This window comes from Microcaecilia unicolor, chromosome 5 (genome assembly GCF_901765095.1).
Source record: "Microcaecilia unicolor chromosome 5, aMicUni1.1, whole genome shotgun sequence".
Lineage (NCBI taxonomy): Eukaryota > Metazoa > Chordata > Amphibia > Gymnophiona > Siphonopidae > Microcaecilia > Microcaecilia unicolor.
In genome coordinates this window covers 43,730,921-43,755,483 of record NC_044035.1, presented here as the reverse complement: position 1 = coordinate 43,755,483, position 24,563 = coordinate 43,730,921, and the positions used below count along the sequence as shown (strand labels likewise).

Below are 24,563 nucleotides of genomic sequence, written 5' to 3'. Positions count from 1 at the left end.
GACCATTCCTAACCTAACCGGTTAGGGGATGGCAGGGTAGCGGGTATATTCAGCATCACCACCTGGTTAAGTGCTGCGGAATATCCAGGATTGACTAACTTAGCTGGGTTTAACCAGGCAGGAGCCTCTCCTGTCTGGTTTAACCCTTTTGAATATTGACCCCTCTATTTTCGTCATATCACTCTATTACTACTATTATTATTCTGAAAGGAATCCTGTTCAGGAGGAATGGATCCTCAGGAGCTTAGCCGAGATTGGGTGGCAGAGCCGGTGGTGGGAGGCGGGGCTGGTGGTTGGGAGGCGGAGATAGTGCTGGGTAGACTTATACAGTCTGTGCCAGAGCCAGTGGTGGGAGGCGGGACTGGTGGTTTGGAGGCGGGGATAGTGCTGGGCAGACTTATACGGTCTGTGCCCTGAAGAGGACAGGTGCAAATCAAGGTAGGGTATACACAAAAAGTAGCACATATGAGTTTATCTTGTTGGGCAGACTGGGTGGACCATGCAGGTCTTTTTCTGCCATCATCTACTATGTTACTATGTATTAACTTTCTCTTTGCTTCATGTACAATTTCTCATTCATAATAGATTTTCTAAATGTTAAACATCCATAGCTATCCCAGTATGTTTACGATACTGTATTGTAAAATTGGATTCTTTCAACAAATTACTTTCTTATGCATTATTCTTTGTTATGTATCCTATACTGTTTATTGTAAGCCACATAAAACTCAAACTTGTTTGGGATAATGTGGGATGTAAATGTCACAAATAATAATCACATCAACAGGTAAACAAGATAGTAATCCTGGACAAAATTGGAGTCTGTATAGTTTGTGATGTATGATTTTGTGATTACAAAGCCCTCTCCGAGTATTTTTCAGGGAAGGGAGGCCACTCTCAACTTTTCTGCTTCAGCCTCCCGAAACAAGTCAATCGCCAGCTGTCGAACCTTTTAGGGGCCACATATATCCCTTTTCTTCAGATAGGACCACTGCATCCAAAGGTGAGATCTAGTGTCTCAAAATCTCATGTACATCTTTGAATTTTCATATTTCACCCATTCATGGTATCACAACCTGCCCAGGATCCAAGTTCATCCAAAACTAATGTGTGTTCTTGCCTGAACTGCTCCAAAATTTAAGCAGCTGTACAGACAGCACCACGTACAAAGAAATGGTTTTATTTCCAATAGTTTGAACAAATTATGCACATAGTTTAAGACTGACAGCACCACAGAGTTTAGAACAGAATAAAGTACGATTCATTCACTGACCGAACTACTGTAATACACAGAATTCTTTATATACGCTTCATATTCATACAATCCAGAACTAGCAACTCTTAAAAAAGGAAAACATAGTTCTCTTCTCTCCCAATCATGATGCTTCAGCTATCTTTTCTACTTGGACTCTTTTTTTTTTTCCAGATCAACAAAGATACATCATTTGGTAAGAATACTGTGAAAATTTGAACAGTTTATTCTCAATAACCACATTGGTTTCATAGCAGCATATACTTCCTTTATGCTTTGGATGTGCTAACTGCAGAACAATGATTGTCTTACTTTTTTGTACACATCTTTGTGCACTTCTATCCTAGCTGTTTTCTTCCTGAGAATGTGCAAAACTAACCTACATGTTTTGTTCTTTATTTATGAGCAATCACTGTAAGCTCTGTAGATAAACAACTAACACCCTTTTTTTTTTTTTTTTAATTTTGGATTTTGCTCACACCTTTTTCAGTAGTAGCTCAAGGTGAGTTATGTTCAGGTACACTGAGTATTTCCCTGTCCCTGGAGGGCTCACAATCTAAGTTTGCAATGGAGAGTTAAGTGACTTGCCCCAAATCACAAGGAGCAGCAGTGGGATTTGAACCGGCCACCTCTGGCCAAGCCTCATTCTACAAAGGTAACTCCATAACTAAAACAGAAGCTTCCCCCCGCTCTAATATCTTAAACATGGCTGAACAGCTATTCATTGGTGCCACTGGAGAGGATGGACTGCAGATCATGGCAGTGATAGCTGAAAGGACATCCTCAGACCAGGCTAAATGAAGTACACCTTGTGTCCACATTTTTAGTTCACAAAAAGATTATGACAACATAAGGATCATAAGGGCAGTCTCGCCTACCCGGTTTAATTCCTGTTGCATAGTTTTACTAGGCCCCAGTTGATATTGATTTTCATCTACAGACTATTCTTTGGAAATGTAAGAACAATTTCAAAGGTATTCACTTGGGTCCAACCTCAATACGGCTCAACTCTTTGTAGCCAAATTTAGGAGACGTGTTCCCAGGGAAATGTTTTGGGCAGGAGCAATCACAATTCTTTGGGCCTGCTTATGAAAGTGTGGTAAAGTTTTGTAGTTACTGTGCATTACCTGCAAAATTAACGCATGGCAACTGCAAGGCTGGTGCAGTATCTGTTGAGGGCATGGCCACCGTCTGCTATGCAGTTACTGCACAAGGGAGACACTCACTGTAAAGCAAATGCATTGAGATAGTGTGGTAAATGCATTTGTGCTGTCTGATGAGCTACTTACCACAGCCCCAAGACAAAAAGCAAAGCTGATCCCCACAAACCACCCAAATGATGCATCAAGATCCTTGATTAGCATCTCCCCCATACCCAACTGCTCCTGATCAGCACTCTCCCACACTCCCAGCCCACCAGTGAACATCCAACCCCCCCCTCCTCCCAGAGCATGCCCTGTGTATCCAGACACCTCGCCCTTGAGCCATATTTGGCAGCATGACACTAATGGAAGACTATTGCTAGTATTCAGGGACTTCATTCTGAACCTGGGCAGGGACATCTAGAGAGCAATCCTGCCTCCCTACAAAACTGACCTGAGGATAGGTTACAAGGGGTGAGTGTATGCTAATTGGGGGTCATGATGCTCTTGGGTGGAGTTGGGGATGGATTTCTGGATGCTGAGTGATTGGGTTTTTTTTTTTTTTTACATTACCAACCGCGCTAAACACATTCCAATAATGTAGGTGCACTTAACGCCTCCACTTACCATGTGCTTAACTGCAAGCACTGTTCATGCACTTAACCCACCCATTCTTTTACTCATTTCCCAACCCGTTACAGAAAGCAGGTACTGCATGAATTAGCACATAAGTGACATAGTCATGTGGTAACTTATCTCAGTAGTGTAGTGACTGCTACTGTACATTAATTTGCCCAGTAAGGGCTTGCTGCTCGTTAATAAACAAGCCCCATCATGTGTGTTATTTTTCCAAGAAAGTTACTTGTGTAAAAAACTAATGTGAAAATCCAAAGGTACTCTGAACCCACAATAAGTTTCAAGGTGAAAGTACAGACACACTTTTGGTGCTACATCCACCGGGGGGGGGGGGGGGGGGGGGGGGGAGAGACACATGGACTTCATCTCAATTTTTATTGATTTAGCTTTACCTCATGCTTTTCCCTAGTAGCCTACGGTGGGTTACATTCAGGTACAGTTGGTATTTTCCCGCCCCTCAAGAGGGTTTACAATTCTGAGGAAAAGGAGGGCAAAGTAACTGTCCAAGGTCACAAGGAGCTTCAGCAGGACTGCCACCCTGTCTTTCAAGGTTCTCACCCTGCTCCTCTACGCACTAGGCCAATGTAGACTGAACATTTTCCCAGGAGTGTGCAAAGACCACTAATCTCTTGAAATGGGTTGGTTTTTTTTTTTTTTTAACAAACTGGATCTACTTCCTGGGAGTTCCCAGGAACAATCTGGCCACTGTGAGAGATGGGTTGCTGAGCCCTGTGGACCTTGATCTGACTCAGCATGGCTTTTATTATATTCTTATGCACAGAAACAGCTTTACATGTTTCCTGTTTTAACATCTTGGGCACAAAAAGGCAGGTAAAAGAGGGTGGGGGGAGCACCCCCCACCATCAGAGACAGCTTCTGCTATCTGTTCTCCTTCAGCACTCTGCTTGTGTTCTTCGCGGGTAATGTTTCTATGAGAAATACATAGACAGGCTGATATTCAGAAAGATAGGTGGAAGTTATCTGCATAAAACTAGCGCTTATGCAGGTAACAACATCACCTCTAGCCACAGATGATATTCAGCTGGCAATAAGCACTGACCACAAGCAGAAACCTGGATATCCGCAGGGGTATGCTGGAGGCATTCCAAGGCCACAGCCACAAGTTCAGCAGATACCACCAACATGCAACGCAACCGATGATGTGCACCCAGGTATATTTGGGCTGCTTTGTTGGTAGCTTTCTTTCAGTGCTTTGAATATCTAGGCCTAAGCTTAGAGGCTTCAGGCCTAGAGGATTCTGTTCCACAGTACAGCTGGTAAAGCCGACTGCATTGCCAGCAATGCCTACTATCAGCACATGCAGCAGAGGGGAAGGGTGCTGCAGTGGAGGAGGCAGAGGGAGCCAGCAGTAGGCACAGAGGAAAGCTCGGGTACAGCTACAGTGGTAGATATTTATTTATTTATTGCATTTGTATCTCACATTTTCCCACCGTAAGGCAGGTTCAATGTGGCTTACACAGGGGCGTATCTGAAAGTCGGCAGTAGCGGGGGCCGAAGCCAGAGTGAGGGGGCATATTATAGCCCCCCCCCAGCCGCCGCCACCATTTCCGACCCCCCCGCCGCCATGGATACTTTTCCTATTGGGGGACCCCAACCCCCACCAGCCAAGGTCCGCTTCCTCCTGCCGCTGCGAGGTTTTTTTAAGTTCTTCATCGGGATTCGTCCTCCATCACTCTGTGCTGCTGTTCAAAGAAGCTGCTAGCTGAATGCAGTTTCGGACTGAGTCTGACATCGCTGCTGCACGTTGTACGTGCAGGACGTCAGACTCATGTACGACGTGCAGCAGCGACGTCAGACTCAGTCCGAAACTGCATTCAGCTAGCAGCTTCTTTGAACAGCAGCATAGAGTGACGGAGGACGAATCCCGATGAACTTAAAAAACCTCGCAGCGGCAGGAGGAAGCGGACCTCGGCTGGTGGGGGTTGGGGTCCCCCGCCAGCAAAGGTACCCACGGCGGCAGTAGGGGGGTCCAGGGCGAAATCTGCGGGGGCCCAGGCCCCTGTGGCCCCACGCAGATACGCCCCTGGGCTTACATATTGCTAAAAAGGTGGTTACAAAATTTAGATTTGTAGAAGTCTAGTACATAATAGAGAAGTACAATAAACACTTAAGTTGATATATTAACATATTGTGAGAGAGGTTAATATTATTGTTTGCCATTTCTGAACTATGCAGGTACAGGCCTCATAGTGTGTACAGGCCAAGAGGGAGTCTTACCTGTGAGTTAATTAAAAAAAAAACAAAAAACCTTGAGACCCCCAACTTTAAGGAGCCATGCCTTGTCTGAGCACGTGTTTTATATCCACATTTATTAAAATGTGAAGGTCACCACCACCCTAGCCTTTCTTGCAACAGGCAGCTTCCAGCATGTCACTGATGCCAGTGCACTGATTCCTTCCCGCAGGTTCAGAAGGCAGCACAAGTATGTCATCTTTCTCCTAAGAGATGTGTGCAAGATTCCCTGGTTCCTGCCACGCTGCCTTCATATTGTCACAGTCCAGACTACGCCATATAGCTATTCAGGGATGCCTGGTTGCTAGGCAAGTCATAACTGGGATTGGAAATGTATTATCTCATCCATTATGTCTATATGCAAATCAAGGAAACACAATAGTATACCAGGGCTTATGTCTGCACCCACCCTATAGCACATACTGCCCCTCACACTCCTCTACCCCTAAATTTGGTAGTAAGGACCTGGAAACCTGGGCAAAATGGAACGTATGACAACAGTGTTCCACATGGCTCCCAACAGTGACCTACATTCAAACAGAGGCATGTGTGCATGCACTGCTTGCAAATTTAACTGTCTTGGAATGTCCTTTATACATCCTGTACATACTCTAATTCCTCACAATGCCCCACTGTCTCTTGTCTCCACCCCAGGTGATAGGGGCTACCCTGATTCCTGACTCTTGAAAGGCAGCCCAAAATACCACAGGAGAAGTAATACAATAGGGACCATCAATATAGGCCAACCGAATTTCAGTTTCAGCTACCAGATAGGCTATAGAGAAGCTAGTAAATTTAAAACAAATTGGAGAAAATATTTCTTCACTCAATATGTAATTAGCAGAATTTATTGCCAGAAAATGTGGTAAAAGCAGTTAGCTTTGTAGGGCTTAAAAAAAGGTTTGGACAAATTCCTACAAGAAAGATCCATAAGCCATTATTAAAATGGACTTGAGAAAATCCACTTCTTATTGCTGGGATAAGCAGCATAAATCTGTTTTTACTCTTTTGGGACTTTGCCAGGTACTTGTGACCGGTTGGAAACAAGATACTGGGCTTGATGGAGCTTCAGTCTGATCCAGTATGGCAATGCTTATGTTATGTTCTCTAAGCTTCCCATTTAAACTTATATGTAAAGTATGTAAACTATTTTAATAACTCATTCATGATAATTAAGTGTAATGCTCAGATCCAGACCAAAAGAACTAACCTAGAGGGATCACTTCTTGATAGCAAAATATAAAGAAAATGCTTTATAAAATTACCCCCAAAATACCACTGGATGGTCCCAAAATAAACTTCAAATAGTAAATTGTTCTCACAAAAGTTCTCAAAGAACTTCTTCACAAAGTTGGAAAAACACATCATGACCAAATTTGACTGAACATGTTTCTCTGTCATAAGCAAAAATTACATGTGACAAGAACACATCTTCTACCTCTACAACTGTCACACGATGAGAACATAAGATTTGTTATACTGGGTCAGATCAAAGTCCCATCAAATCCACTACCCTAACAGTGGCAAATCCAGGTCACAAGTCCTAAAAAGTAGATACATTTGTTGCTTTTTACTGCCAGGAATAAGCAGTGGCTTTCCCTAAGTCTACCTTGCTAGTAACAATTTATAGGCTTTTCCTCTAAAACTCGTCCAAAACTTTTTAAACCTCTGTTTGTGATTTTTTTTTAAACCAGTCTAAGCTAACCTCTTAATTCCAGAGTTTAACAGTGTGCTAAGTAAAAAATAGAGAGGCCCCTTTTACTAAGCTGCGTTAAAAAGTGGCCAGTGCCATCTCCAGTGCAGGGCTTTCCCGCGTGCTGACGTCACTTTTAGCGCAGCAGTAAAATGGCCCCATTTTCCCCATTAATGGTCACATGCTAATTTCCCCATTAGTGCGTAGTCATTTACGTGTATGCACTTGCAACATCTATCGTCTAGGCAGTACGGCCTCACGTGCTAATCAGTTATTGCGCAGGGACCGATTAGCACAGTACACACCTACTCTCCACCCCAGCGCAAAAAAATAAAATCTATATTTTAGTGAGTGGGAAGCACGCACTGATTCCGAAACAACCGCGGTACACCTGAGCGTGCCAAGTGGTACTGATTTTTAACCTGCGGTAAGCCTGAATTAATGCTTAACAGTTTAGTAAAAAGGCCCCATATTTTTACAATTTGTTTTAAATGTGCTATTTACTAACTTTATGGGGTGTCCCTTAGTCTCTGAAAGAGTAAAAACCTGAATTACAGTTACCTGTTCCCAGTGGCGTAGCTAGGTGGGGCCACCAAATCAGAGCTCCTGGTTTTGCTGGTAGGGGTCCCCAACCCCCGCCAGCTGAAGTCTTGTCCAACGCCGGTCTCCGGTGCAGCTGTGTTCCCTGCCCTGCTCTCTCTTCCTCCTCATATCCTGCACGCTGCTTTCAGTGAAATTGAGCATGCTCAGTTTCACTTAAAGGAATGTGCAGGACATCAGGAGGAAGAAAGAGCAGGGCAGGGAATGCAGAGGTAGGGAGCAGGGCAGAGAATGCGGCGGCGGCACCGGAGACCAGCGCTAGAGAAGGATTCAGCTGGCGTGGGCTGGGGACCCCCCCCCCCCCCCCCCAGCAAAACCAGGAGCGCCCTGATGAAATTTGGGGGGGCCCAGGCGAACTTCCATGGGAACCCAGCTAGCATTCACTCATAGTCCTAAGGATGAGGGAGAAATCCTAGCCAAAGGAAGCCACACTAGCCTGCAAGGACAGAACTCAGATCAAATAGAGCCCAGGAGGGAGAAGCCAACATCGGAGCTGATGACATCATTAAGACCCAACATATAATGACACCGGCTTCTGAAGCATTAGATCCAACTGTAGCCATTAACCACCGGAGCTGTGAGGGACGTCTGAATTCTCATCTGAATCTTGTTCCATTTGCACTTTGAAGATCAAATAGAGCACAGGAGGGAGATTCCAACATTGGAGTTGATGGATACTAGCTGATGACATTATGAATACCTGACATGTAATGACACCTTATTCTGAGGCATCACGCCGAAGGGGTGTGCTAAAGGGGCATTCCCCACCCCTTTGTGTGCAACTCGTGTGAATTTTTGTAAGAATACAGACTTGTAAATCTTAATTGCAATTTTATATTAAGGAGCGCTTTACATACATTACGCTGTGTCATTACTATAGGCAATGAGTGGCTTCAATTATTATTGCTTACTATATTCTTACTTGGGGGATGTAGTATTTCATATAGTCAAGTTTTGATTTCGGGTTTTATTCGGGTGGTTCTTCCATCATTGTGTCATTTAAAATTAGAAACTACAGTCCCAAAGCAGCATAGATTTATATTAGACTGTGCTGATGTTTTACCACAGTCTATAGAAGTGATTACAAATAGTACATGGCCATCTCTTTACAGAGTCTCTTACTCTAGAAAAAAAGTTTAGAAGGGCTAGGATTAAATCTAATTTAAGATTGCTTTCTTGCTTGAATAACTGTCACTCTCTCTGCAGGTACCAATTCCATGTAACTATCTGAATGTTCAATTAATTGGTAACAAGATTTCATTGGTCCGGGACTGGTTGGAGGAACACCACCCGGGCTGCCTTTTCTTTTTTTTTTTTTTAACAGAGACCTGGTTGGTGTACAAAGATGACCATCGAGCGGAGCCAATGATCTTTGTCCTCCGGGTTATAAGATACTTAGTCTCTGAAGACCTCCAATTTGCTTCTCCTTTTCACTTCCCATTTGTGGGATTTCTATCTCTATCCCAACCCCCCCCCCCCCCCCCCCCCCATTCCTTTGTAGGCATTCTTTCACTTTATTTACCTCTGTAGGAGCATAGGAACAGCCCAATGGTTAGAGAAGCAGGTTGAGAAGCAATGTGTCTGGTTCAAATCCCACTGTGGCTCCTTGTTGGGCAGGTCACTTAACCCTCCAATGTCTCAGGTGCAAAAATAGATTGTAAGCCCTCCAAAGGCAGGAAAATATTTATTGTACTTGAATTTAACTTGCCTTGAGCTACAATTGAAAAAGGTTTGAGCTAAACCAAAACATTCCTTCCCCTTTTCTCATGACGCTGGTCTGACCTACTGCAGCAGCCAGCTGTGAAGGAGCACAGACAAAGGAGTGAACTGATGCACACATTAGCTTAGTTCCCAATCCTCACTCGTTCACAACCTTTTGCCCCCATCACAGTCAAGATCAAGACTTGCCTGTTTCATAAGGTCCTGGTGAAAACAAAAGTCCATGAGTGATGTGAACCGAATCAAAATACGTGAAAGATCAGGCTGTGGCCTAGGTAAAGTTAGAATGCTATTACTAAGTTACTGTCTTTTTAAACTACATATTTCTGCTCAGGCCTGGCAAACTCCTAGGCTACCACAGAAAAAAAAAAGAGTTACTGTCCCAGACTAGCACAAAAAAACAAGTTTTTACATACCTTTCTTATCTACTAGTACAATTAGGCACCACTACTCACAGTCCTGGGGAAAACTCATCATTCTTTCTCTGAGCTTGTGCAGTTGCTAGCAAACTAGCAGCAAATCTTTTTTTCTTAGTTATACACTTTTTCATTGGCTCTTGCCATCATTGCCCCCTAAATGCAGAGAGTATAATTCATACTATAGTTCATAGGGTTTTTTTTTTTTGGGTACTATCTCCCTTCAGCCTGCTGTGTCTGTGTCTTATCTGATCACTGACTGCTGTACTTGACTGCCATAACTATCTACTGCAACTGACCTATATCCAGTATGCAATAAAGCTAAGTATTTCATCAGACCTTTCTGAGTGCCTGAGTAGATTATTTGCACATATCATACAAAATACATGAATGAGCTTTGAGGTGATAGGATGGAAGGGGACAGAGAAGATCCATAAGCATTGCAATTTGCAAGCTCGACACCCCTACATAATGTTATTGTGTTCATAAGGAAAACAGAAGGGGGAACTTTGTCAATCTCCCATGATTAGTTGTGGTTTTTTTAACATTAAAAATGTTACATTATTAAGATGTGTCTTTACAATTTCCCCTTAAACGCTAAGTGTACAGCACTACAACTCTAATGCTTGCTGAAACAAAGCTGGGGGAATTAATAGCACTTTAGAAGCAAAACCTTCATGGGTTTACTTCAAAGGGAAAAAGCGTAGACGCAGCCTCAACCAATGAGGCTGCTTCTGCGAAGTGGAATGCTCCTTTTAGATTATGAAAAGCTGAACATAGCACCAACAAATCACTCATACGGCAAATTGCCTCAATCTTACACAACACCTACAGAGAGCTGAACGGTATTTCCAAGAGGTCTCCAAGGATGTGCCTAAAATCTATGGCCCCAGATTTTAAGTCTCTTCCATACTTAAAGTCCTTTGTTAAAGTAGACCAGGTCAATATCTCCGGATTTGGCACGGACCAGGGCTTGAACCTCAGGTTCCAGGCGACTTAATTGCATTGAGCTGAAAAACAAATGTAAACACTGAGAAAAAGCTAGAGTGTACTCCTTTGGAAACTGCACAGCAAAGAACCTTATTTATTTTGTATATCTTTGGAAAAATATATAACTAAGAACCACCCCAAAAGTACTGAAGTAGTGCTTTTTGAGCTCAATAATTTAGCTGTCCATAAAACGTATATCTTTATACAGAGATCACCATTTAATTGGGAATACTTTTGTTTCAGATAGTGTTTCCCTGACGCAGCGCATGTGAAACATAGTTCTATGTCGAAGATATACTGTTGATGAGAAGAAAGTGGTCCGGAGAGACTACAGGGTTTCTGGTGTATGAAGTGAAACTATCTGGAAACTACTGATTTCCCTCCTTTGATGCGATTTATGGAGTTTTTAAAGATAAGTACTTTTCAAAATCTGAGGATATGTGTGGATTGAACATTGAGAAGAACATACTGTGAGATGACTTTTTTTTAGAGATTGGAGATGTACAATAAATGGTTTATTTGAACTATAAAAATGGACCGATGAGGAATATAGGTGCGGCTATAAAAGCCTGCACTTTGAGTTTCACCATCTGATGGTCCACAAAAAATGTGTTTCAGAACTATATATTGGATACTGTGACTGTATTCTATAGTTCTCTTATTATTGTTATACAGAAACATAACTCCTAGCAGTACTAACGTGAGACTACTGCTAAGGGTGACATTTCGGAGATGGCGCCAGCAGGGCAGGAACAACTGAGAATCGCTACTGCCCGAAGACCACTGGACCACCAGGTACTGGGGCTGGTAGGCTGAAGATGATGGTGGAAGTCCTATGAACTCCAAATGCCGAATAGGATGAAGATGGAGACTTGGGGTAGTTTAAAACAAACCCTAATAGCTGTAACACCCAAATAGTTCTCTGTATGAACTCCTGAGCACCGTCCTTCAATGTACTCTTCACCAGCCAATTGTCCAGATAGGGGAACACATGGACTCCCAGTCTGCGTAGCGACACTGCGAACACTGCAAGACACTTGGCAAAAACCCTGGGATCCAACGTGAGGCCAAACAGCAACAAGCGGTACTGAAAGTGATATGCCCCAGCTGAAATCAACAATACTTCCTGTGACCAGGAAGTATCGGGATGTGGGTGTAAGCAACCTTTAAGTCCAGAGAGCATAGCCAATCATGTTCCTGAATCATGGGGAGAAGGGTGCCCAGGGAAACCACCCTGAACTTTTCTTTGTCTAGGAATTTGTTCAGGGCCCTTATGTCTAGGATGGGATGCATCCCCCCCCCCCCCCCCCACCCACCCCGGTTTGAATAGAATCTCTGCCCTTCTTCCCCTGGTGAAACGAGCTTGACTGCTTGGCCTTTAGAAAGGCAGAGAGTTCCTCTGCAAGTATCTGCTTGTGCAGAGAGCTGTAGTGAGAAGCTCTCAGTAGGCAATTTGGCGGTCTTTGACGCCAATGCAAGGCGTAGCTGAGGCTATTTGAAGAACCCACCGATCGGAGGTTACAAGGGGCTACCTTTCTTGGAAACAAAAACTCAGCCTCCCTCCTACCGGTAGGTCATCCAGGACAGTTACTTTGACTGCAGCTTTGCTCTGCTAAAGCCAGTCAAAAACTCATCCCCTGTTTTGAATGGGGAGCCGGCTGGGCCTTGGATGCATGCTGTTGATGAGAACAAGCATGCTGAGATGGAGCCTACTGAGAATGGCGAGAAAGAATGTACCTATGCCTCGGAGAGTAGTAGGGAACCCTCTTCGACTTGTCCAAAAACCTCATGGATGAGGAGGGTGCAGAAGGTACCTGGTGGGAGAGAGTAGCACTGGTGTCAGTGTGTTTCTTGATGAGGTCAGTGACCTCCTCCACTTTCTCTCGGAATGCACACTGTTGTAAAATCCCCACCAAATGCTCACAGAGCATGGCCAGGATGTGCTCATCAAGAGACACCATTGGGAAAGGCTGGGGTGTCGGTTCAGACAGAATACTGAATTGCCAGGGTTGAAGTGGGTCCTGGTCCTGGCTGCGTAGAGACCCGCGCATCAGCACCTCTTGTATGGAGGAGGAGCGATCCTGCCAGTGCCAATGCTTCTCAGGAACCAAATCCCTCAGTACTCCAGAATTCCTGGCACCGTGCGTCAAGGGGGATTAATGCCGATGCTTCTTGGCCTTTGCCAGATGCAACTCATCGATGCTCCATGGTGCTGATAAGGTTGACATCGAATCTCCAAGTCGCCTTGGAGTCGGGTCCGATGCCAACTGGTCCTGGGGGCCCTGCACTGCGGTTGGCATCGAGGCAGGTGGAAACCCACTCGATGCACACCCACTCCCAGTGTATAAGACAGGCCTATCAGCCATACAGACCAATGCACTTGATGCAACTCCCGACATCAATGCCGACATTTCCAACCGGGCTCCAAAAACAATAAAGAAAGGGAGAAGAAAATTTCCTAATAAAAATAAAACAAATCAGGGAAAACCCCCAAAGGGAAGGCACAAAAAAAAAACTTGAAAATGGAACTCATGCACAAGACACTATAAGGAGCGAGCAACATGTTCTCTCCTCACGTTGGATGAAGACAGACTGCTGACCCCGCACTCTCACAGCAGGCAGGAAGGCACTCACGCAAGCGCAGTGGGGGTATTGAGCGTACTCTTAAAGCTGTATTAGCTTTATTTAAGCTCCGCACCAGGCAACATGGATGACATGACCCACATGTGATAATATGGCCTGCTTATCCTCGGAGAACCAAAGGTTCTAATAAACCTTTATTGAAGAATGACACTACTCAGCTGAGTTACAGCAATAGCCTTCCTCAGGGGTTAACAGTGTCTTCAATATAAGCTCAATGGGACAACAGTCCATACACAATCTCCTTTTATACCAAAGTAATCCGCCAATTGCTGCATACAACCACAATGCAACGTGAAAGTTTGTGTGGTCTTTGTCAGTCTGTATATTTGGCTGCACAATTACATACATGCCTTTTCCACATATAAAACCTGATTTACATGTGAAAAATGCTTCATAAAATTACTCCCAGGATGTTAATTTTCCGAAAGCTCATGTCCACGGGTAAAACACTGGAAACAGCTTTCAAAACAACCCTTCTAGTGTGTAAATCCTCTTAGAGAGGGCAATGATGTGCATTAACTCTTTTTCCCATCCCCCGTTTGAACCAGCTGTGTTCTTCTTGTACAGAGTTACAGTCATGTTATACTTTAAAAGCTAGTATGCAAGACAGTTTCCTACCTTTTTTGTGGGAAGAGCGCACAGCAGAGTGGAGTCGCGAACACTAAGCTAAAGTGAAACAGAAACACAACATTACTATGTGTTACACCCTGAATACCCCCTACAAAACATCATTTCATGTTCTGTTCCTGAAAGTTTATTTTATAGAACTGCACTGGAAGCTACAAACTTAGGGGTCCCTTTACCAAGCTGTGGTAAGCACTAACACGTGCATACCAAAGCTTAAAATGGGATACCACAAGACACGCCAAGACATCCCGTGGTACTTGTGACCTGTGTATGCACTACCAACACAAAAATAAAATTTATTTTTCCCCCCAGAGAGGGTGTGTCAGGGGATGAACAGTGGGCCTGTCTGTACTAATCAGTTAGCACAGCAACATTGCCGCATGCTAACTGATTAACACGTGAACCTTTACCGCCTACAAAATGGGTGGCGGTAAGAGCCACCGTTGCAACGGCCATGTGATAATATAGAAAATCAGCCATTCTCCGGCCACAGAAAAAATGGCCTTAGTGAGCAGGAAAGACCCACGTAAGGGTATGCTAAGCCACTTTTTACCGCAGCTTTGAAAAAGGGCCCCTTACGTTCACTGAGCAAATCAACAATATACTCTATTTCCTACTGTCATTGCAAACCCCTGTTTTGTTTTTTTTTCATGTACTGTAAATAGTAGGGTTCATACTGACTGAGGAAGATCCATCGCTAATTAACAGAGCTACTTACCACAGGCCCACCAATCCGACTTGCAGAGGGGCGTTCAGGAATGGCCTCCGCTGTCAAACAAAAAAAAAAAAAAAAAAAAACCTTTTTAGACACTGTACATTTATTCAGTTTTAGCATTTCTAGACCACCTTCCCAGCCTTCAAGAAGGCTGCCCCAAGAGGCATACAAATAAAATTTAAAAGCAATAGACAGAATGTAAAAGAGAGCTAGACTGAAAGCCCACCTCTTTAACATTGCTTTTGACTCGTAACCACTTGTAACCACTCGCCTCCACCTACCCTCCTCTCCTCCTTCCTGTACACATTAATTGATTTGATTTGCTTTTATTTTTTGTCTATTAGATTGTAAACTCTTTGAGCAGGGACTGTCTTTCTTCTATGTTTGTGCAGCGCTGCGTACACCTTGTAGCGCTATAGAAATGCTAAATAGTAGTAGTAGTAGTAGTAGAGCTCAATATTCAGTAAGCTGGTAAGTAAATAATACAGAAGTTACCAAGATAACTTTAGCTGAGTATTTCAGCGGCACTTATCCAGGCAAAAATCCTGATTACATTCAGCTAAAGTCACCTGGATAAGTTCACTGGGTTTTTGAATATTTAGAAAAAAATAAAAATAAAGTAAATCATAGCCCAGTGGTTCATGATCCTTCTTGCATCTCACAACCACCCCCCACCCCCACCCCCACAGACACACAAGGATTGCTTCTGTGCATCACTGAACTCATGTAATTAGCAGATATCAAACAAGTGGAGAAAAGTTTGCACAGCATAGCTCATGGAATTCTTTACAAACCCTCTGCGAGTGTGGTGTGTGGGGGGGGGGGGGGGGGTGAATGTGCACACCCACCTGTGGGGCTGATGCATTACAGCTCTATGCATGGTTTCCTAACACACATGAAAATAAAATTATGAACCCAACGCAGTATCCAACATATTCAAATAAACTGTGCACTAACATGAGCGAGCATGCCAGATGCATGCACATATGGCTCTGTACTACCGGTAGCTTTATTTTGTACACAAAAATTGTATCGGAACTCAGAGCTGCATGAACATACCTCGCACATGGATGTAATGCTATTTTGATATACAATTTATGCAAAATCATTTATGCACAGAACAGCTTCCAAAACATGAGCAGATGTGTAAGCATGGAAGTCCAATTGCTCATACAATTTTTTCAATACCAACAACATAGTGTTTCAGTTGTCAATAGTCCAGCAATTTACTCTTTGCTCCAGCACATCTTCCCCTGGGCTCTCCATTCCAGTCTTATTCTTTTCAACCCTTCTCCTTGAACAATGCCAGAAAAAAAAAGTGGTGGGTCCTGTATATTCACAGTAAAGAGAAGAAACTGGCTCACTAACGCTGACCACAGAATGAGCTAACCTTTTACTCCTCCTCAGACCTCCAGTGTTAACGCAGTCAGCCTTCGGTTCTTCTACGCATTTCTTTGAATTTGGATTTAATACCAAATATCTTCATTACCGTGACATTTAGTGTACGGTGACCTCTATCCAAGTCTGCACTAAACTCATTTTAACATTAAGACACCCATGGTGTACTCTGGAGGGCGTGTCAAGATGGCGACCAAGCATGTTTGTTAGCGATCAGTGTTTGTCTGCTGGCGACACCTTATTGTTTTTCTTTTTTTTTTTATTTCTTTATTTATGGTATTTTCATAACTATCAACATTAAACAATTTGACTTCCACAAAGTACATAACGCTTGGGATGATTGCTTGTTACAATGCATTATCTTTTCCACTTTAAACATCCGTAAGTTAATCCCTTTTTCCCCTCCTCCCCTCCCCTCCCTTTTTCCCCCCCCTCCCCCCCCCCCTATCCGCAGTCTTTATGTCGTTGTATGTTCACTGGTGATGCTGACCAATCAAGATACGCTTCCCAAATCTTGTGGTGTTGGGCCATTCGTCCTTTATTCATAGCTGTGAGCTTGGACATCAGATGTATATATTCCAATTTTTCCTGAACCCTTGAAATGTCCGGCAGGCTGGGTTTTTTCCATTCCGCCGCCAGTACCAATTTACCTGCCACATATACATGCGTAGCAAACCGATGCACATGTTGCTGAACTGCTGGCGGCTTAAAATGAAGTAGGCAGTATTCTGCCTTTTGTTCAATGTGCGTGGCCGCCACTAGATTTATGTAGTCCACAATAGTCCTCCAGTACCTTTGTGCATGTACACACGACCACCACACATGATACATATCACCCTCACACCCACATCCCCTCCAACATTGGGAGGAGCCCGATCCAAACATCTTAACTAAGCGACTTGGGGTTTGGTACCAGCCATATAGTATTTTATGCCCATTCTCAATCATGGTGCTTGAGATTGATACTCTAAGTAATGATTTGATCGCCCTTTTCCATTGTGCTGGCTCAAACATAGTACCTATTGCTATCTCCCACTTATGTGTATATCTTTCTACCGGGTTTTCTCGGGACATGAGTGCTTTGTATATTCTAGATATACCTCCCTTGTTCCCCCCGCTGGTCATTCCTTTTTCAAGTTGTGTCTCAGTCAGCTCAAGTTCTTCTCTCGCTTTACATTTAATAAAGTTCTGCACTTGGTGGTAATGGAAGGCCTGAATGGGAGATAATCCATGTTCCTGGCATAAGTGTGAATAAGATGGGATCTCTCCCTCCTCGCACATCTGTCCTAATGCATACAATCCCATGTCTTCCCAATCTTTATATACACTGTTTGCAGTTCCTGGACCAAATTGGGGTGCATATCTAAGATATGTATGTTTAAAGTATTTGCGTTCGGGGAAAAATTGTTCTCTAACCCTGTCCCATATCTTCAATGGCCCCTGTAGCAAAGGGGGACTTCTCTTGATCAGGCCCCGCAAAGTGTTCCTTGGTAGCCATGGTATAGCTTTCAATGGGTATGGTTCTAGCCAGCTTTGTTCTATGTCTACCCATAGTTTCCCTGTGTTTTGGGACCAGATGGCTAGGATTCGTAGGTGAGCTGCCCTATAGTAATCCTGAAAAGAGGGAACCCCCATACCCCCCCTGTCTCGGAGTTGGTACATCATTTCCCGCCTTACTCGGGGTGGTCTTTTTTTCCAGATAAATGAGAATATTCTACCCTGCAGCCCCCGGAAAAAGGAATCCGGTATCTCAATTGGGAGGGCCGTAAATAGGTATAACAGTTTCGGAAGTATTATCATCTTTATTGCATTCACTCTGCCCACCCAGGATATAGTTAATCCCTCCCACCGTTCCAGTTCCCGGAAGAGTTCCCGCACCTTACTCGGATAATTATACTCAAATATTTCTTCTATCTGGCGTGGTATATTGACCCCAAGGTATCTAATATACTTGGTAGCCCATCTATATGGGTATTGTATCTTTAGTATATCTAAAGAGGGTTTAGGTAGATTTATATCAAGTGCCTCAGACTTCTCAAAGTTAATCTTGAAGCCCGATAGCTCTCCATATGTCTGAATTTCATCCTCCAGCACTGGGAACGCAGTCAGGGGGTCCTTCAAAAGAAGCAAAATATCGTCTGCAAAAAGTAGTATTTTTGTTTCAATTCCCCCTCCCACTAGGCCCCGAATTCGATGGTGAGCTCGTATCTTTATTGCCAGTGGCTCCATTACTAGAGCAAATAGTAGGGGTGACAGTGCGCATCCCTGTCTCGTGCCTCTATACAGGGGAAAAGGGCTAGTCAAATTACCATTGACCCGCACAGCTGCGCTGGGTGTTTTATATATTAGATGTATCCATTCCGCAAAACGCCCTCCCACCCCCATCTCTTGTAATACTGCGAATAGGAATGGCCAGCTGACCCGGTCAAAGGCCTTCTCCGCATCTAACGATAATATGCAAAGAGGTGATTGAAGTGCTCGAGCCCCTTGGATAACCTGTAGGGCCCTCCTGATATTATCAAAGGTTTGTCGGTCTTGCACGAAGCCTGCCTGATCTTCATGAATAAGTTGTGGGAGATACTTCTGCAGCCTAGTAGCCATAATTTTGGAGAATATTTTGTAATCTACTCCTAATAAGGAGATGGGTCTATAGGAGCTGCATTGTTGTGGGTCTTTGCCTGGTTTATGAATAACCGTGATCGTGGCCAGGTTCCATGTCGGTGGGAGGCCTGTGGTGTCGTTCAGGGAGTTAAATACCCGTACCAGTAAGGGGGCCAGATATTTTCCAAACGTTTTATAAAATTTATTTGTATACCCATCTGGCCCTGGTGCTTTATGAATAGCGAGCCCCTTGATCGTTAGTTCTACTTCTTCTTGTGTTATGGGTTTCCCTAATGTTTGATTTGCTGATTCTGGGAGTCGTGGGAGATCTACACTTGTTAAGTAAGCCCTAATTTCTTCTATTCCACTGCTCCCCTCGGTGCTGTATAAGCGTTGGTAATAACTGCTAAAGGCCGTATCTAGAAATTCTAATTCAGTGTGTATCTTTCCCTCTGCGTCTCTAAGGCCACTTACCATGTTTCTGCTAGTGTGTTGAGCTAATTTGTGAGCCAATAGTCTGCTGGGTTTATTCCCAAATTCGAAATATGATTGACGCACCCTCTGCAATTTTTCTGTTATATCTGCTAGCTCCAGTTCCTGTATCTGCGTGCGGAGGTTATGCGCCTGTCCCCTGAGCTCCTGTTGTTTCTGCTCATTTCCCTCCTGAATTAACTGCTCAGTCTGAGTTAGTGACTGGCGTAGTTCATTTTCTCTAGCACATCTTTCCCTCCATCTCTTAGATCGCAGAGCTATTAAGTGTCCTCTTATCACCGCTTTAAACCCCTCCCATAGCACTGTTGGGGAGACCTCCTCATTATCATTGAACTGGATATAATCCTGGATTTTCGCCTCTATCTGGGATATGTTCGATGGATCTGCCAATAGGGCGTCATCCAGGCGCCACTGCCGTGTCTTCTTACCAGAAACTGGCTCACTGATTATTAGTGTTACCGGTGAGTGATCCGACCATGTGTGGGGAAGTATGGATTGCGCCCCTATTGAACCCAGCAGGGAGGTATCCCCCAGCCACATATCTATTCTGGATGACGACTGATGTGTTATAGAATGGCATGTATATGTCCGCTGGACGGGGTTATCTTTTCGCCATAAATCTACAAGCTGCCAGCGTGTTATAAACTCATGTAGTTTTCGCCTATCCTGCTTGGCATAGCTTGCCTTACTTGCTGTATTATCTAGTAGAGGATTCAGGGTAAGGTTAAAGTCGCCTCCCACCAACAGAGTTCCCTCAATATGTCTGGTGATAGTCTGGTCTACCTTGTGGAGAAAGTCCCCCTGATTTGTGTTGGGGCAGTACACATTCACTAGTGTATATGTTCTTTCCCCCAGTGCAACTACTATCAGCAGATATCTCCCCTCTTTGTCTTTTATGACCTTTTTTATTTCCCAGGGCTTACCACTACAGAATGCCACCAATACCCCCTTGCTTTTTGTGTTGTCTGTGTTAGATGCAAAATGGATGATAGGGTATTTCTTGTTGGTGCATAGGTACTCATGTCTAGGTTTGAGGTGAGTCTCCTGTATCAATCCTATGTCTACCCCAAGTCGCTTTAGTTCACGGAACAGAAGCTGCCGTTTTCTGGGTGTATTCAGCCCCCTGACATTTAGTAACATACATTTAATATCCCCCATTAAGATTTATCACATAATTTACGCCCCTCCACCATCTTTTAATATGGCCAATAGCATCTTCCATACCCCTTACTTGCTCCACATGCAGACTGCTTTTGTTCCCTACTGTCCCCTCAATAACCTCCCCTCTCCCCCCACCCAACCTCCCCCCACACAATCTAGGCATCACTTTATAACCTACTCGTGTGCCTACTCAGAGGAAGGAACAGCCGGCGCTTCCTCGTGGCCTCGCCGCAAATGCTTTTTTTTTGAAACTACCTCACGTCCAACGCTGAGGTGGTAGTCCACACAATCAACTTCAACTTCAACAACAACTGTAGAGTTATTATTTTTTTCCCTGTAGCCTGTCCTTTTCCTCCTCAGGTAATCTGTGATGCGGATTGCTGGCGCTGTAGCCTTTTCGGTCCTTTCCCTGCTCTCTGCCATTTCGGCGGGATGGTTCTGGTGTTGGATCTTTCCCCCGGGCCTGCTTCTCGCCGCTCTTCCAATTCAGCTGTTTCCGGGCAAATTACTCTGGCTTCTGCTAGTGACCGAATTTGGTGCATTTTTCCATCTTTATAAAATACCAGGGCAAAAGGATGCCTCCATCTGTACTGTATTTTAAGTTCTCTAAGGTGTCTTGTGAAGGGTCTCAGGTCTCCTCTCCGTCGCAATGTCGCCGCTGCTAGGTCTTGATATATTTCAATATTGTAAGAGTCCCATTTAAAGTCCTGTGTCTGTCGCGCCAGTTTTAGTACTTGTTCTTTTAATTTATAGCTTGTGAAGCAGGCTATGATGTCTTTAGGTTTGTTGCCTCGTGTCGGTCCCAGCGCCCGGTGTGCTCTTTCCAGCTGCACTGTCACATTTTCTGTCGTGGCTCCGCTCTTGGCGAATAATTCTTGCACAATTTGCTGTATTACTTGCTCGCTATCCTGATAGAGTGGAGTTTCAGGTAAGCCTCGGAATCTCAAATTGCTTCGGCGGCCTCGATTCTCTAGGTCCTCTATTTTATCCTGTAGCAGTTGTTGGTCGCCCCGCATTTCAACGATGGTCTGTTCCAGCGAGTTCAGGGCCTCACCGTGGACATCCATTTGTGTCTCCGTTTCTTCCAGCCGGGCTCCCAGCTCCCTGATCTCACCTCGTAAATCAGAGCCCAGCTTTGCCACCTCTGTACGCAGTGCTTTAAGTTCAGCACTAATATTTTGCAGCCATACTTGCAAGCCAGGGTGTTCCTCCTCTGCGGGGTCATCCACCGCCTGCTGTTCCACTTGTGGCCCCTGCATTTTGGGCTTGTCCGTGGTCACTGACTCTCTCCCTTTTCGGGCGTCCGCCATTTTGTTTTTCGGCGTTGCCGCGATTCCCGCGAACGCGAATCTTGAAAGATCAGCTGTTTTCCGGCAAAAAGTCATAGACCAACGAGTCGCCGTTGCTCAAGGTAATGTTGTTATTTTTAGCGCCCCAGCGTTATCTTCACTCGTAGCTTTATTCGTTTCTGCCGCGAGGCCACCGGAGCTTTCAATTCAAGCGTCCATGCTGTTGGTGACGTCACTTCCTCTCTCTCCCACCTTATTGTTTTTCCTTGGATAATACCGCACACGAAAAGAAAGGGGATGGTGAAAGCCTGACTGCCACCGAGTAGAACTTCATCCCCGGTTCAGCAGACACTGGACCGCTTTACAACATCAGTTTCTCTAATTGGAGTGCAGACTCCTGCTGAAGAAATCGAGAAAGGAGAATCAAGACGGCCCCAATTTGACTGCCCCTATCGGACTGACTGTTCACGTGTCCTTTAGATTGTAAGCTCTTTGAGCAGGGATTGTCCTTCTATGTTAAATTGTAAAGCGCTGCGTAACCCTAGTAGCGCTTTAGAAATGTTAAATAGTAGTAGTAGAATCGGTTGGTCTAGGAAACGAAACATCTCTTTCTCCTTCACAACTCAATCCTCCACCACGTCCCGCGTTCATTCGAGACAAGGCAAGAAGTACAGAGGCATCGGAGGTCGGTGCGGACTCTGCTTCCATTGGCAGTACCTCCCTCTTGGACACGGAGGGGACGAAAATGGAAGCATCTAATGCTCCCATGGTGATAACCTTGGACTCCATATGGGGAGCTCTACAACGATTAACAACTATGGTTACTACCTCTGTTCAAGAAACTGCGCAATTGGTCAATAAAGTCGACAATTTGGTACTATCGATTGAGGAAATTAAACAAGAAACGAAACAACAAGTGACACAACTGCAAACGGAGGTAACTACTTTAAAATCTGTTTCTAATACTACTATTGTGGATATGACTGAAATACGTCATAGAGTTGAACAGACTGAGAACTATAATTGTCGCTTGAATCTAAGGATTTTAAATTTCCCGTTGGCCATGGGTATAAGTCCGACAGATCTTTTTAAGAAATATCTATCAGAGGTTCTACATTTTCCCCCAGAAGCTTATCCTCCTTTAAATAACATTTTCTACTTACCAATATCTAATCGAAATCAACCAGAGCAAGCCAACTTGGGGAATGAGACTGGAAAAAAAGGAACTGAACAAGGTTTCCAAGACATTTCTGCCATATTAGAAGAATCAATGTCAGATATAACTTCAAGACGTACCCTAATTATTTCCTTCCTGTTCCAACAAGATCTAAACTCTGTTTTAAAGTTGTACTTTAAAAACTCCTTAAAAACCTTTTGTGGATACAGAGTTTGGATTTATCCAGACGTAACAAAATCCACACAAGATAGAAGACAGAGGTTTCTAGCATTGAGAGATGAGACAAGGCTCATAGGAGCAAACTTCTTGCTAGCCTATCCCTGCAAATGTATAATAAAATATTTCGACAATAAGTATGTGTTTTTGGGAACCAGAACAGCTTCGAGTTTTTCTAGATTTAAAAAGAGCACCAATTGGATCCAAGGTTTGAGATAATTGAGATTAAGATATTTGAGCGAACAAATGGTCAGGCCAATTTCCAGACAAAAGTATTATTTTTCTTTTATTTGGTACTCCTTACCTCTAACACGCTCCCCCTTTATTGTTGGTCTAAGGCAGGGGTAGGCAACTCCGGTCCTCGAGAGCCGCAATCAGGTCAGGTTTTCAGGATATCCACAATGAATATGCAGGAGATAGATTAGCATACCATGGAGGCAGTGCTTGCAAATCTATCTCCTGAATATTCATTGTGGATATCCTGAAAACCTGACCTGCCTGCGGCTCTCGAGGATCGGAGTTGCCTACCCCTGGTCTAAGGAAGAGAATAAAATGGCATGGGGTAAAAAAGAGACTTTTTTTTTTAAACAGAGCTCAAACAGCCAAGTCACCCCCAAGTGACCTCAAACAAAATATTGAACAAATGCTCAACCTACACCTCAGGGGGGAAGGGGGGGGGGAAGGTCCTAGGCCAATCAGATTCCAGAACACTTTTTAAAAACAGCTGACCACATCACTGCAGGTTACTTCCTCTTTGTGTTAAACTAAAGAAGGAACAGTCATTTCTCTGTAACAGCTTTAAACATAAAACACGCACCACCTGCTGGCCAAACTAGAGAAATACACTTCAAGAAAAAATACAGGTTACAGGCTTAAAAACCCACTGTTTTGTCACAGCCAGCTAAAAGGTATGACCCCAACCTGATATTTTGTCTGTTTTCCTTTTTACTAGTTTTATCGAATAATGCAGCATTGATGTGCCCAGAGCTTATAAAATTCAAGTAGGCTTCACAGTGCCTGATGAAACAAGGCCGCTGTGAAGACATTGACTAATAAAAATTAAAGCACCTAAATGAGCTTAATGAGTTTAAACTTCTACAATCATTGTTTGTAAAGCTCAAATTCAGAAAAGTAATATTTAATCTCTCATAAGCTCTGTCATCCCAGGGGGCCATTTTATCAAGGGTCTATTTCTGAACCCTGGGAGACAACCCTTGATTTTTTTTTTAATAAATATAGAGCTATTGGAACCTTTTCTTCCACCCTTGGTTTTTACATCCTCCTCATCCCCCTGAGCAAGGAACAACTGAAGTGCAGTCTATATTCAGATCCCTACAGTCAGATATTATAGAATGGGATTGCAAACAGCTTTATAGCGTATTTCACTAATAAAAAGTTAAATACAAAAAAAAAAAACCCAGTCAGAGGCAACAGTGTGTATCTCATAGTGTCTGCAGTTGTCTCCTACCTTCAAGAAAGCTCTCTTCTCCAGATAGTTCATGATCAAGGGAGGAATTGCTGCAGGAAAAGAATGATAAAGAAA

General features: G+C 43.9%; 1 protein-coding gene across 3 annotated transcripts in view; it reads right to left on the bottom strand.

Moving 5' to 3' along the window:
• Window positions 1-9,228: 9,228 nt before the first annotated feature.
• The window catches only part of SFXN3 (sideroflexin 3), a 54,330-nt gene continuing 38,995 nt past the window's right edge, over window positions 9,229-24,563 (bottom strand). For all 3 annotated transcript variants that reach the window (XM_030204781.1, XM_030204782.1, XM_030204783.1), the window contains 4 exons: window positions 24,489-24,538; window positions 14,690-14,739; window positions 13,963-14,010; window positions 9,229-10,721 (listed from right to left, as the gene is read on the bottom strand). In XM_030204781.1, the coding sequence (XP_030060641.1) occupies window positions 10,625-10,721; window positions 13,963-14,010; window positions 14,690-14,739; window positions 24,489-24,538 (245 nt within the window). In that variant the 3' untranslated portion in view covers window positions 9,229-10,624. The remainder of the gene's footprint in view (window positions 10,722-13,962; window positions 14,011-14,689; window positions 14,740-24,488; window positions 24,539-24,563) is intronic.